This window comes from Sparus aurata, chromosome 22, assembly GCF_900880675.1.
Source record: "Sparus aurata chromosome 22, fSpaAur1.1, whole genome shotgun sequence".
Lineage (NCBI taxonomy): Eukaryota > Metazoa > Chordata > Actinopteri > Spariformes > Sparidae > Sparus > Sparus aurata.
Window position 1 is genome coordinate 22,614,226 of NC_044208.1, and position 14,257 is coordinate 22,628,482.

General features: G+C 42.6%; 1 protein-coding gene across 1 annotated transcript in view; it reads right to left on the reverse strand.

Annotated features, from left to right (window-relative positions):
• nbas (NBAS subunit of NRZ tethering complex) overlaps positions 1-14,257 on the reverse strand; it is a 188,844-nt gene that overhangs the window by 162,080 nt on the left and 12,507 nt on the right. The window contains exons 9-15 of the mRNA XM_030405478.1: positions 11,259-11,357; positions 8,742-8,880; positions 7,566-7,631; positions 7,328-7,456; positions 6,790-6,853; positions 5,441-5,634; positions 3,227-3,502 (exon numbers count right to left, since the gene is read on the reverse strand). Coding sequence (XP_030261338.1) covers positions 3,227-3,502; positions 5,441-5,634; positions 6,790-6,853; positions 7,328-7,456; positions 7,566-7,631; positions 8,742-8,880; positions 11,259-11,357 — 967 coding nt within the window. The remainder of the gene's footprint in view (positions 1-3,226; positions 3,503-5,440; positions 5,635-6,789; positions 6,854-7,327; positions 7,457-7,565; positions 7,632-8,741; positions 8,881-11,258; positions 11,358-14,257) is intronic.

Consider the following 14,257-nt stretch of genomic DNA (forward strand, 5'->3'; position numbering starts at 1 on the left):
AAGCATATATTTCTCTTTGGTAGCAGCATTAGTTGTTGTTGTCATTAGTTTTAATATTAAATCTGTCTGGCCTGGATGTCAACGCATAACGCTGCTAAAAGAGGTTTTGTGTCATATTAATGTCTAAAAGAATTATTTGATCTAACAGCATGACACCTCAGTTTGTGCGGGCCCACTCAATGTGTGTGAAAGTACACGTGTGCAAGAGCGCTGACTGACACATTGCGTATCCATCTCCTTCCGTGTGTAGGAGTACAAAGCAACACATTAGCCAGACTGCAGTTCCTCGAGGGCAATAAGAACCCCACACAGTTAAACCTCACGTAGGAGGACATCAAAAACTGCTTCCTTCTCTCTCTGGATTCAGCTAATAAAACTGTTAGCAGCCTCGCCAGTGTGCTACTCGCACAGGCGGGGTTACGCTACCAAACACATCATCAAGCTTCTGAACACATGAAGAGGCTGACTTGAGGAAATAACCCTGAACCACTTGATGTGGTCTGTTCACAGGTGATTGGACAGCAAGCTCACATGAGGTGAGTATCTGAGGAGAGAGCGGGTCACCCTGACTTCTGTGAGTAGTGTGATAATAGGAAACTGTACAAACATAAGAAATGTAAAACAAATACATATGCATCTACATGCATACACATGAATAGAGGGTCTGTATTGTCCTCACACAAGCCTACATGTGGTAACATGTGATTACAAAAAAGAAACAATTTCAACAAGAGAGCAGCAGCTGGGGAAGTGCCGTGGGTACCAAGTGTTACAAAGAGATAATAATGATATATTACTTTGTAACTCTCCACTGTTAGGATTGATGGTGATGACTAATGGCATCTAATGATGATGACAATGATGAAGAAGGAAGTAGATGATGGGTCATAAAAATGACTGATGAACCATGCTCAAACTTGGGGCCGTCGAGAGCCGATACTGTGCTTTATGATAGAGCGTGTTGTTGTCTTTGCTGCAATTTGTAGCGGGTAGCAACAACAGCCATATTTCTAATGCAGCAATTAGCATTTCAGAGAAACCCCTGGGACTGAGAAATAGCCTTAAAGCAGACTGAACATCTTGCTTTGTTTTCATTTCTCCTCAACGGCACTCTGGAGCTGATTCAACAAAACAATAGCACTTCACTGGGCTAGCACAGGATTTATTTAGTCAGAAACCAATTTTGCTGATCAGCCTGTTATAATTCAGTCATTGACCAAATGGATTCATATGACATCCTTCAGTTGCTGCTAAATTAAGTGGCAAGAAGAAATGAAGAGTTTTCGTGGTAAATGTGATATCCATTAAATTCAACTGACAACTGCTCTTAAAAATGATAACTGGCAATACAGCGAGGCACTGACTAATGTATCAGTTTTAGAATGATAAAAGCCTCACAAAAGGGCCGGTATAATTAGGAATAGAGTATCTTTGAAATATTAAATAGGTAATATCAGTTTCTTTGCCAAAATGAATTTATAACACAGCGAGACAGAGAACTTCACGTCAGCTCTCTAGCTGTTGTTTGGATCGCTGAGCTAAAGGAACATTCAAATCCACACATGAAGGCATTCAGGCGTAGAAGAGTTTTTTTTTGTGTGTGTCACAACGAATAAGTAAACAGAAACAGAAATGTGACTCTTCATTTTTCCACTTTTATGGATTTTCTACCTTGGCATCTAGTGATTTTAACACACTGAAACAGTCACCTGAACTGTCAAATAAAAATTTTCCTTTCGAGACAGGTCACAGCAATTATGTAAATATTATGAAATGTGATAACTGTGATGTGACTTCACCACAGAGTCACTGAGCATCTCAGTAACAAACCAAGCAAATGGGGCATTTGTTCAAAGACTGATAGTAGCAGATCAGTGAGGCTGTATTTAGACACATTTGTGCATGTTAGCATGCTAACAATTGATGATTAGCACTTAGCATAAAGTTTAGCTGAGGTTGATGCCATTAGTTTTGCGTGGATTTGGTCATTCATAAAAGAATTGGACGAGGCTGATCATAGAGCTAGATTAAAAGGTTAACGAATCACCAAAGTTAATAGGATTCATCCTCTGGGGAACATGAATGCAGGCACCAAATCTGGTGACAGTCCATCTGACAGTTGTTGAGACATTTAACTCAAAATCACATATGTCAACTTCATGGTGGTGCTAGAGGGAAAGTCAGGCTATCATCAGAGTTGATAGGATTCATCCTCTGGAGATACAATTCACAGCTAGATTCATAAGATCCCAAGATCTTTTAGATGCATCTATCCTGGCTTCAAGCTATGCACTCTTTGGACAAACACGGACAAGTTAAACCAGTCAGTGTCCTATGAGGAATTACCATCGACTGTTCATTTAAAAACAACAGTGGCAGCTCCTCAACAGGGTAGCATAGCTGCTTTAGCATCTGTTATAACTAGAGAGTTTATTTCATTGGTAAAAGAGCAAGGAACGGCACTGAAGGCTTTTCTAGATTGATCAAGCTGTTTTCACTCTCGTTTTCAACTGCCTTTCATAAGAGTTTGATGCAACAACTGCCTCCCACTGTCAATCTGATTGGCTGAAGTTAGCCTGTGATAGGCAGTGACAGACAAATGCTTTAATCAGTTGCCTGCCAACTGTTTCCAAACCGTTTCTAGTGACGTCTTTCCAAATGGTTCATTGTAACAAACCATCTGCCTCATTAGGTCACTTGGGATCATGAATAATGGTACAGAATATCAAGGCAATTAATCTAATGGAGTTACTGGGATGTTTCAATCTGGACCAAAGTGGCCTGGTACGGATACATTTCTTGCCCTAACCTTTAACAATTCCTTCTATTTCTTCTCAACTGTGTATCGCTAACTAGAGTTTCTGGAACACAGTGCTCCTCAGAATGGCTTTTATAGAAACCTGAGCAACCAACTAGTCAAAGTTAAACCACTGCCAGTAAGAGGTCTCATTATGTTCCCTGTGTGTGATCAGAAATCGCTCTTGGCGAACATGGACTCAGGCCTGGGATAAATTCTTGTAAAATTCAAAAGATGCAACCCGCAGAAGTTAATTTCATTCCTTTTACTGAACTTGACCCTGCCACTAAAAAAAGCAATGTCAAGAGAAGCGTGTACCTGTGTAGCACATTCTGGAGGCAAAATGCAAAACTATCTAAACAAGATGGAAAGTAAGGAGAGGAGAGTTAGGTTAAGTATCAACATGTGCTTGCTGTGTCAGGCTCCTACCTTCCTCTGGTACAGCTCCTCTGGTGTTGTTGACCTCAGGCTGACCAAGCGGTAGTTCTTGATCACAGTGCGGGGGCGCTTGCGTGGCGGGGCAAACCGCTCCATCTCCGTCACATAATACAATCCCTGCTTGATGTAGCCAAAGTAGCGGGCTTTGGCTGAGGAGTCGTCGTCAGAGTCAGAGTCTCCGCCATCATCACCCTCCTCATCATCACCGGGCTCGCCAGTCAGGTTGCTCTCGAGGCGCCCACGCTTCTGAGCCAGCTTCACCTCACACTGTGCATAATACGACGTACAGCATTAGGAATGGGATGGATGTTAACCAAAAGGCAACAAAAACATACGGCCGACTGTCATGTCCAAACCGCAGAGGCTGCAATTTTTTGATAAGGGTAAAATGTGTGACAAAAACAGCATTATAATGAAGTACGGCAGCGCTGCAGAGTGGCCCTGGGTCTACAAATCTTGCTCTCCAGATGTGAAAAAACACGTTTGTTTGCTACAGACTCCAGCAAATGTCTCATCATCACATTTTAATTGCTTTTGTCAGTCTGTCAAAATGTTCACAATTTGTTTTACTATATCGCGCAGCCCTAAAAAGAATGGATGAACAAAAGTAAAAAAAGGGATTTGAACATAACTTTGAATTACGCCAGCTTTATAATATAACACATGGCTTGGAAGTGATCATAAAGCCGCAGTTGTCTTTCTGCATAAAAATACATCTGTCTTGTTGGCTCGATATCGTAAAGCAAGGCCTGCAAAACAGAAGAACTCCCATTCCCGATGATTGAGGCTGTCAGATTTACAGCCTTAGCCCAGAGCGACTTTCTGATGCTCAGTATGGACATCTATTTGCCAAAAGGAAGTGTTGCATGAAAAATAGAGCATGGAATGCAATGCAACATAGTTTACATACTTTAGCTGTGCTTAAAGCCGGTAAACACACTCAATTTAACACCCTCATTCCAGATCAGTGAGCTTTCTGAAACACAGAACGACACAAGGTCGAGCTGCTCAATAGAGAGTCTAAATCAAAGCTGTCCAAAGTACTTTCTTTAACTTGTCTTGCCCTTTTCTCTCGTTTTGTGATTGCCTCGGTTGGAGGAATATCATTTGACCATTTTTCCTCCACACACTGCAGGAAGCCCTCATATATTGTAGAGATGCCCCTCTGGGTTTAAGCTCTCAAGAGAGAAATGCTCGCCCGGGTTTATGAAACATTTAGTGCTTGTAAAAACGTGAAAGCACCTTAATCAATGATCCATTATGCTCCACTAATACACAACCCAGACTCATCACACACAGGAAGACACAAATGCACCCATCATCGAAAATGCGCAAGGTCACATTTTCCACATGTGCATGTGAACAAGCCCCATCCTCGCACTCATCCCCGCGCTTAAGGTGATTTTGAGATGCATTTCAACGCTCACTAACCCCTCAGCTGTGGATGGAGCTACACAGGCACCCATCCCCCGACTCCATGCTGAAGCGGGCTGATGAAACCTTTCCAAAAAGTTGGCAGTGGGCTGGTAAAGAAATCCCCCTCATTCTCTCCCTCTCTCTATGCAATCAGATAAAAAAAAAATAGAGAAAAAGGGGCAAAATAAAAGAGGAGGGTGATGCGATATCAGGGCCTTTGTTGGGGAATAAAGCAGCAGGGATACATGTTTCATCATTACGCGCTTGTGCCATTACACACACACACACACACACACACCCCCTTACACATGCTTTAAGAAAATGAGGCTAACAATCTGATCAATTACAGGACTTTGTCAGAAAAGAAACTGTCGGCTGCGGAATCACATCAGCTGCCAGTGACAAGTCAATGTATCAAACTGTGTCATTTTACAGTGCTACACAATCACTTTGTATTCAGAAGCACTTTTTCCTTTAAATCTTTTAGAAATAGAACAAACGAAACTGACATCCCCCGCTGACCTGTCCAGTCTGTTCCCTCTTTCTTGCTGCAGTGCATGCTGGGTCAAACTCCAGCCTTGTACTGAACTACACAGGCAGTTCAGAAAATGGATAAAAGGCAGAAAAACAATCGTCCTCTATTCCATAATATTCTATTAAAAGCCCTAAAGGCAAACATCTATAATATATGGCTAGAGCTAAAAGATGCTTTCATGAGGCTCACATAGCAACAAACTCCCTCCATCTGTTTACTTAACCACACGTGCATAACACTATCTTGACATTTACCTCCAGGCTGAGGAAGCCCCCGTCGTGTGCAGCGGTGACTCGAGGTGAGGGCTCGAACCATTCGCAGGATTTCCCCAGCAGGTTGCGCAGCGTCCTGACGGATGAGACGGTGACGGAGCCGGAGCAGCGAGCCAGAATCAACACGTTGTCGCTCCACCAGCTCACATCCACCAGCGGGTAGTACTGCTCCTTATCTGAGACAGGTGTTGGAGAGACATGAGGGCAATTTTAAAATGAAGGGAAAGGTGGAGCAAAGCAAATATTAACCGATTAATCGATTAGTTTAAATTAATCAGCTATCTTAATAATCGATTTATCAGTTTGAGTAGGACAAAATATCAAAATATTCTGATTTGAGCCTCTTAAATGTGATTAATTATGGTTTCTTGTTTCCTCTTGGACGGTCAACTGAATATCTTTGGGTTGTGGACAAAAAAGAAGACAGACACTCGGGGACATCCTGTTGTGCTCTGGAAAAAGTGATAAACATTCTGGCCTTTTACTTACATTTTAAGGAGCAAGCTAATTAATTAATTGAGAAAAATGTTGGACAAACTAAAGGTGCAATATGTACGAGTTTTTGTTGAAAATATTCAAGAAATTAACTGAAACTATCAACAGACTGTGAAGAAATATCAAGTTTGAAGTTAGGACGTCTTTGTACTGTGTTTCAGAGATATCTAGGCTAATGATGTCAGCAGCAGATAGCATGCTAATCAGCTAGCATCAGCCAGTCGTGGTCCGAAGCTCCCTCGCTAGCGGTGCAAACACCAGCGTTTGCGCACTGCTCTCATTCTCCAGACCACTACTTGTACTGCTAACTGAGATAAATGGCTAACAGCAGCAACAGTTAACAGCAGCTAGCGGTTACTCTGGTTACATGCTGCCAATTGTTAGAATTCAGCACATGGCAAATTCTTACATATTGCACCTTTAATCAGTAATGACATTGTGCTAATATAAGTTTGGATCACATACTCTCATCCACATTTACTCTTTAGTATCTGCTTTTGGACATATCTACTCATGTGGGAATATGTATCACTTGTCACACATCGGATGTGGACTGACACAGATTATTACTTATATGATGCGTCTCAGCAGTCATCAGTACTGGCCTAAAAACTGTCAGAAAAAAGCCATACAAACAGGCATACACACACTCACAAGCATGCCCACTGTGTAGGAGAGAAGTATTTGCTGGCCTTGGCACACACTATATGGTTGTATGTCTAAATAACTGTATAATTCGGTGAATAAGACGTGTCAGAGATCATTAAATTGTATCCAGCGTGGACTGCTGTGTCAGCAACAAAGTCGGCTCTCTTTCGCCCTCCAGGCCAAACTACCTTTTATTTTCTTCCTTCTCTCCAGCGATGTCTTCCACTCTGGGTTGATCTCCTCAAATCCTGGCTGCGGGGATGACCGAAAGATGGCGAGACCAAAAAGGGAGGGAGTAAAAGAAGAAGAGAGGGAGGAGGGGGTGTAGAAATTAATCTGCTAACCCTGTTTACACTCACAAACACAAACTCTCACACACACACACACACACACACACACACACACACATACACATACAGTTGCTCTGCAGGCTCAGGCCAGTGATGAAGCAGAACACACACACAAGCAGCATAAATCGTCAACGCATCCGGCAAAAATATAAGTTCTCTCTAAGCCACCTCACCTAATGTCTAATAGAAGCATGCATACACACGCACACACACGCGCGCACACACACACACACACACAGGCCACAGAGAGATTACATTAATACAGTCAGTCAAGCGTCTAATGTACAAAATGTTACCGGCACACACAACTGCACTGCACACAGCATAAGCACACCATGCCTGCATACGCTTCAACACAAGCAGCTTAGAGGCGTACCTGTTGGTCTTGGGCCCACGTGGCCCTCTGTTTGAGAGAGGGGACGTCCCAGAGAGACAAACGACCAGAGAAGTGGATCACAGCCAGCAGGGTGCCATCAGGGCTCACACTCATGCGGAATACGCCGTCCTAGACGTGACAAATGCAGATACAGCATTGCTTTTTATAGCCTGCCAGATCCTTTCCATTGAGCTTTTCATTACAATTTAGTTAAATGCAAAGAAGAGGGCAGCGTTACCTTTTCATCTCCTTGTCTGGGAAAGAATCTGAAGCTGGGCATCCTGATGAAACCTCTCTTCTGATTCTAACAGACATAGATAATGGATGAAAATTAGGGCTTCACAATCAATTAAAACACTATTGAAGTTGCAGTTATGACCATGTGCGATATCCAAGTAGCAAGAGCTGCAATTTTTTGATAAAGATAAAACAACAGACGGTTATAAATGAAGCCCCAGTCTACAAATCCTAAATTCCCGATTATGGAAACATGTTGTTTGGCACAGACCCAAACAAAAGCAAAGTGTGTGTTAGTTTAAAATATATCAATATATCAATACAAATCCAGATTATTGGAAACAGTTTCAACATTAATTTTCTGCAGAATCAGTACAAACATACAACAGATGCTACTGACAAATGCACCACTGTAGTGCCGTCATGAGCCCACCTCCTCCCATTCCTCTATGGTCAAAAGTGAATTAACTTAACTCCTGTTTCTGTGGTGCGTTGTACCTCCCAACACACTGTTTCAACTGATTTCACCATTTACACCAAACTGATTAAAGAACATAACATATTGATGGTAAATTTACAAATACACTAATCTTTTTCATCCGTGGAGAAAGTCCCCAGACTCCCTTAAAAAAAAAAAAAAAAAACACAACATTTTAAGACTCGTTGCATTAGGAGGAACTTAAGAAACGTTGTCAAAGTTGTCTACAACAAATTCTTAACTATACATAAATCTATTTCATTACTAGTATGAAAAATGTTGTATCCATGTGTTCCAGTGACGTAGGTGTATATTTGGCGAAGTGATATCTGATCACAAGTGGTAACTCATGACACATGTACTGCCAGGGGAGTTCCTTGTGATCGGATCACTCAGGACGAATGGTAAAACCAAATGTAAACAGCCTCTTAGATGCTGCTGTGCTTAACATGCAGTACACAAGCCTTGTTATAATTATCTTTGAATAAAATGTGTTGCTGTGTTTTTTATCTAAATCAAATATCCCAACAAAAAAGTTTTATGCCCTAAATGCCTCAGTTACCCCCTTGTGTTAGCGAACATGTTAAAGGATATCTATATTTTAAAGGTACTGTGTCAGAGTTAGATTTAGATTGAGTGTGTGTGTGACCGATAACAACATGATTAACTTGTGTATGAACATGTGTGTCGTCTCCTCACCGGATTGACATCATCCTCATAGCTGGTGACCTGCTTGTAGTGTGGTGAGCCAGACAGAGTCCTCCAGGCCGTAATCCCTAAGCAAGAGGCCTTGGATGTACTGTCATCCCCCGACTCACAGCCCCCCACCAGCAGCAATCTGAAAAAGCGAGCGCACACACACATACACACAAATATCATGGCTAGCAACTCCATGATTACACCCTGACATGACAAGGACGGTGAACTAAAGTGGTCACCGCGAGGTCAGCCTCCAGCATGGGTTCAGGCTGTGGTATCAGTGGGCATTCACGTTTGGAAAGTGCCATTTAGCAAAGCAGTAAATTAAAAAGTTATTTATCAGATGTCTGGGTGGAATCGATGGCCGAGCACAGATAAGGCACACACAATAATGCAATGACCACAGTGATCTGTGGCTCTCTCTTTGCAGTGAAACAGAACAGATGCGACAATGGTCAGAACTCAGGGGGGAGGTGTGGATGGAGTCAAAGCTGTCCAGCTCAACACTGCCCCCTGGTGCAGACAAATTGGACATTTAGTCAGAGCCAAAACAACTGAGGGGGAGTTTAAACACTAATGGAAAGCTAATTTTTTGTGATACATGGAAGCTCTTATCTGATATGAGCTACTTGTTCAGTATACTGTGGTATAAGGTTTCATTTAAACAGATGCTAGCCTGATTCTAGCATCCCTTATGCACATCTGCATACTCATACACATACATGCAGATTATTGACTCCATCTGTAGCTCTGATAATGAAAAACTCACACTGTCTGATGGCACATCTGGAAACATTTCCGAGTATATTTAATCCCAGCTGCGCACCCCATAAATTAAAACTGTTAACTGGTTAACACTTTTCATGGTGTCTGCTTGAACTCAAAACATGTTACATCCATTACCATAAAGAACTTTCAGCTGTTGAAATCATTCTTTTTATACCCAGCTTCTCACCTTGGCTTTTTCTTATCGCTACCATATTCTCTCTGTTGCTGACCCAGTTTTCACGCAGGGATCATTAAAGTTTCATCTCATCTATCAGTTGGCAAACACTTGACAGTAGCTGCCAGAATCCATTAAGCTGCCAAACCAAGCTTCACCGGGCCATACTCGACCTGGTTTGCGCAGACTGAGGAAGCGTGGTAAAAACAGTAAGGTCATGGGTGTGAGTCAGACATAATTAAACAAAACCTCGGAATGCTACGCGGCGAAGAAGGCCAAGGACATTTTGGGCTGCTATAGTCAATTCCTGCAGATGTTGCGTTAAAGTGATTGGTTTGATTATTCCTGAGTAAGCTCCTTGGCCCTTTTCCATAATGTAACATCTTATGCCTGTGAAATAATGTTTAAGAAGTGTGTGTTTGCTTCTTCTTCTGGCCTCATCACCCGATATTAATGGAACATATTCTATGACGTGTTTTCACTATATAAAACCTGTTTGCAAGCAACATATTCCATGGTCAAAGTTTCCTTCAATGTCAACTGCAATGCAGTACATTCACTGTAACGCCTTGCTCGCTAATCAATATGATACATATTTACGAGCGTATTGACGACGTGTTAGAGTACTCTCAGATTGCCCCCCAGACATCAAAATGATGAAAGCGTTTGAAATTACTCTCGCTTTCGCATTCAGACGTTTAAGCTGTACGTGGCATCATGTAGCATAGTCTGCAGTGAGCTTAAGGATGAATACTGAGTCAAAGGACGTTTGAATATAAATGTATGAACAAAACTCTTGATGAAACACTTGTCTAATAGAAGTAGGCTCAGACTGTGGAGCAATGCCGGACTCGGGATGTTTGAGGGGCAGGGGTGAAAAAAAATGTAGGTGGGAGGGGGTACCGGCCCGCAGAAAGTGGTGATATTTTTATAGTGAAGAGAGAGCACTTCACCAAGTTCTGTCCACTGGAAGGGCACCTTAAAGGCCACTTTATCACGTTTTCTCCACTGGAAGGGAACCCTAGAGGCTCCATTGTTTTCTCCATTGGAAAGGCACCAAAAAGTGAACTTTATTGCGTTTTGTCCACAGGAAGGGCACTCTAGAGGGCACTTTATGACGTTTTCTCCACTGGAAGGGAACCCTAAAAGGGCACTTTATTGCGTTTTGTCCACAGGAAGGTCACTTAATAACATTTTCTCCAGTGGTAGTGCAACCTAGAGGGCACTTTATCACATTTTCTCGACTGGAAGGGCACCCTAGAGGGCACCTTTTCATGCTGTCTCCGCTGGAAGGGCACCCAAAAGGGCACTTTATTGCATTTCGTCCACTGGAAGGGCACTACAGACAGCACTTGATCATGTTTTATGTACCGCCACCGGTGCTGTGGAGGCCGCAAAGAAGATAAAAATGTCTATCAAGAGAATGCTGTGGGCAGAGGTTTTCCTGCCAGTGACAGATTAAAAGTTAAATGTTGGCAGAAATGTTCATTTTTCAAGATATTCTTGATTTAACTACATTCTAAAAGCACTCAAGTTTGATATAGTGTTTGTTTTGTTGGAAACGACAAACTCACCGGTGACCAGGGTGGTAAACGGCCGAGGTGATGCCGTGGGAGTAGTGAGCGGAGAAACTGAAGCTGTGGTTCTCTTGGAAGTTCTGATTGGTTCCCACACTGAGAGAGAGGGAGAGAAAGGGAGAGAGGATAGTCAGGGGAAAAGTCACTTATAATTGAACTCTGGCAGAAAAACAATCAAAACACAAACACCCAATGTGCAAAATGTTAATGGTGTGACAAGGCTGGTTTGGGAGAGATGACAGAGTAATTTAACTCCCAACTGCAATTAAAGAGAGACATGGCAAAATATATAATCTAATCTAAGTGGGCAATCTAAATTAGATTCGTACGAGACATGATGTTGGGCAATTTGTGCGGGGGAATCTCACTGGGGGATGTTTTCCTGCAATGTAAACTGTATGGAGAGAGGGAGAACGGGAGGAAAATAATAGAGAAGAAAGGAAATAGATGGAAGACTCCCAGTGTTCAAGTTCTCTCAAACATTTAGGTGTTTGCACCACAGAAAAGCAGTTGTGTGTATATGTGAACACACACACACACACAGGACTGCTGGCACAGAGCAAGAGAGACGGCTGACTGTCAAGGCTCAGCTATGATTCTGAAATTGTAATTCAGAATGTTTGAGTGAAAATATTGGAATGCAGTCACATGAAGAGGAAGAGTGAGTTTAAGCTCCGCACCGAAAATGAACCTTTAAAACACGAGCCAGCACTTTCTTGGTGCAAATGTCTCCCACATCTTAATTACCTCCTCACACACATGCATACACACACACCACGACGGCAGCCGACACCATTTATCTGCCTGCGATAGAAAAAAATAAATCAGCAGTTTTGCCCGTTCTCGGCAAACAGGGCTGTGCACACAGGATTGAGGGGAAGTCGGGAAGCGCAGGATGTTGTCTGATCTAGATTCAAGCCACAGGCACAATCTCATCCCGCATCTTGGAGTGCCAGCGCACCGTGGCTCGGTGTGACTGCGGCAATCATACAGAATTAAGTGGGGAAAACTCTGAAATAATGGCATATTTAATAATGCTTAATTAAAGGAGAAGGTGCGGGCCGTGAGGAAGGCACACGCGCTCTCGCACGTCAGATGTCACTGTTACTCATATATTCAAAATGTGTATTCCAATGAGGATTGGCAAGCATGGGAACCACCCCCTTATGTTTACATATAGACAAGAATGCAGCATCAAATCATACCACAAGTAGGGTGCAATGCCCTTTAGACTTGAGAATACATAGTATATGCATTTAAATCAGACGATAACAATGCATGTTAAAAAAGGTTTGCGTGTACACACTGGTGAAATTTGCCAGTTCAAAGTACTTTGCATTGTAAGAAATTTGTAGTTGAAGAAACTTGTAGTTGAACTAAAATGGAAGGAAATGGGCAACATGAAAGCACTAAAAGAGGTGGACATTTTCAAGCGCACACACTGATTGAAATTGGCCCGCTGATTCAAGTAGAAGCACGGAGCGGAGATGGCGCAATGAGCACTGAAAGGGCGCCGCAACGTCAGTCAAAGTGCAGGTGAATAATTGAGCTGTTAATGTCAGCTGAGGTGAAGTCTTGAAAGGAAGGTAACGCCAGCGCAAGTAACTGAAAGATGATGACATCTGAAATGTAAGCTCGACAAAACTGCGCAACAGTTTAAAGGTGAAGCCTCGAGAGCTGAGAGGGTTGGAGGTGTCAGTCAAACTGTAAGCGGTGAGGGAAGTTGAAATGTAAGTGGTAAAAGCAGCTTAATTGTCATTAGAAGAGTAAAGCTTTCAGCATGGTGACTCATCTTTACTGACACCTTCACAATGACTGTATGTCACCATTGTACAGCTTCAGACTGATGAGGTCTTCTGAAGCGTCTCAGGCTCCATCAGTGGGTGTCTCCTCAACTTGTAACTTCAAACAGAGATTTGTTTTAATATTAGTGTGATCATCGCTGTTAGTACCCCATTTTAGATAGAAAAGGCGGCACATTTGCTCCAAGGTAAAGGCAGCAATGTGCCGCCCTGTCTTTCTAAAAGGGAGGTGTAATATTCCCTCTTTTTCCAAAAGCCGCCACTTGGCCGGCACTGGGGTAGGCGTAAACATGTGACGTGACGTGAAGCACGAAGTTGGGCAGCAAACAGTGACAACGAATTTGTCTTCAAAATAAGAGCTTTACATTGCACCCCATTGGAGTTTAGAGCTGGGTTCTTAGCGGGGGCTTTTAATTTGATGTCCAGTTGCTGATCTTGATGTCCGCAGATGGAGTGATGGACTGACTGCTGTGATCAGCTGTTTCCTGGTTTTAAAACTCCCCAGCTGTGTGTCGCACAACAGTGCAGGTCATTGACACCTCCGCCCATCTCACGCAGTGGCCGGCACATTGACGCCTCGGATTTAGATAGCAGTCGAGGCGGAAATAAGTGTACCCTAGGAGGCGGCAAATTGGCGACCAAAACAGACCCCCTATTTGCCGCCCTCTGTCTAAATCCACGGACCTAGCCGCCCTACATCCACTGGTGGTCTCTAAATCCAAACAATGAAAAAAGATGTAGTTTGATGATGTTCGCAAGGTAGCTTGGGATCCTGGGAGTTGTTGTTTTCATTGTGAAATAACCACCATTATCACTGAAAATCTATCTACGAGTGAGCAAAAACACAATGGCAAACAACAGAGTGGCTAGCTAGCTTCCATTCTCACTCTCGGAAGTATCATCTGGTGGTTTGCTGCAGGAAGTTAGGGTTAGAGGATATGACGCCACTGAAAGGTTCGTCCTGAATAAAATGACAGATTTCTCCTGGTTTGAACAATGCTGGAACCATTTAGCAAAATCTAAGCAGCCTACACAAACAAACAAAGAATACAACACTGTGGGTCTAGTTGGTTTCATTAATTTCAATAAATAAATGTTACATATTGTGCTTTTAATGTGAAGATTTAGGTATCAATAATTATTTTTCGACCCTTTAAGAAATGAAAGGGTTTTTTTTGGTTAAACAAACAATGT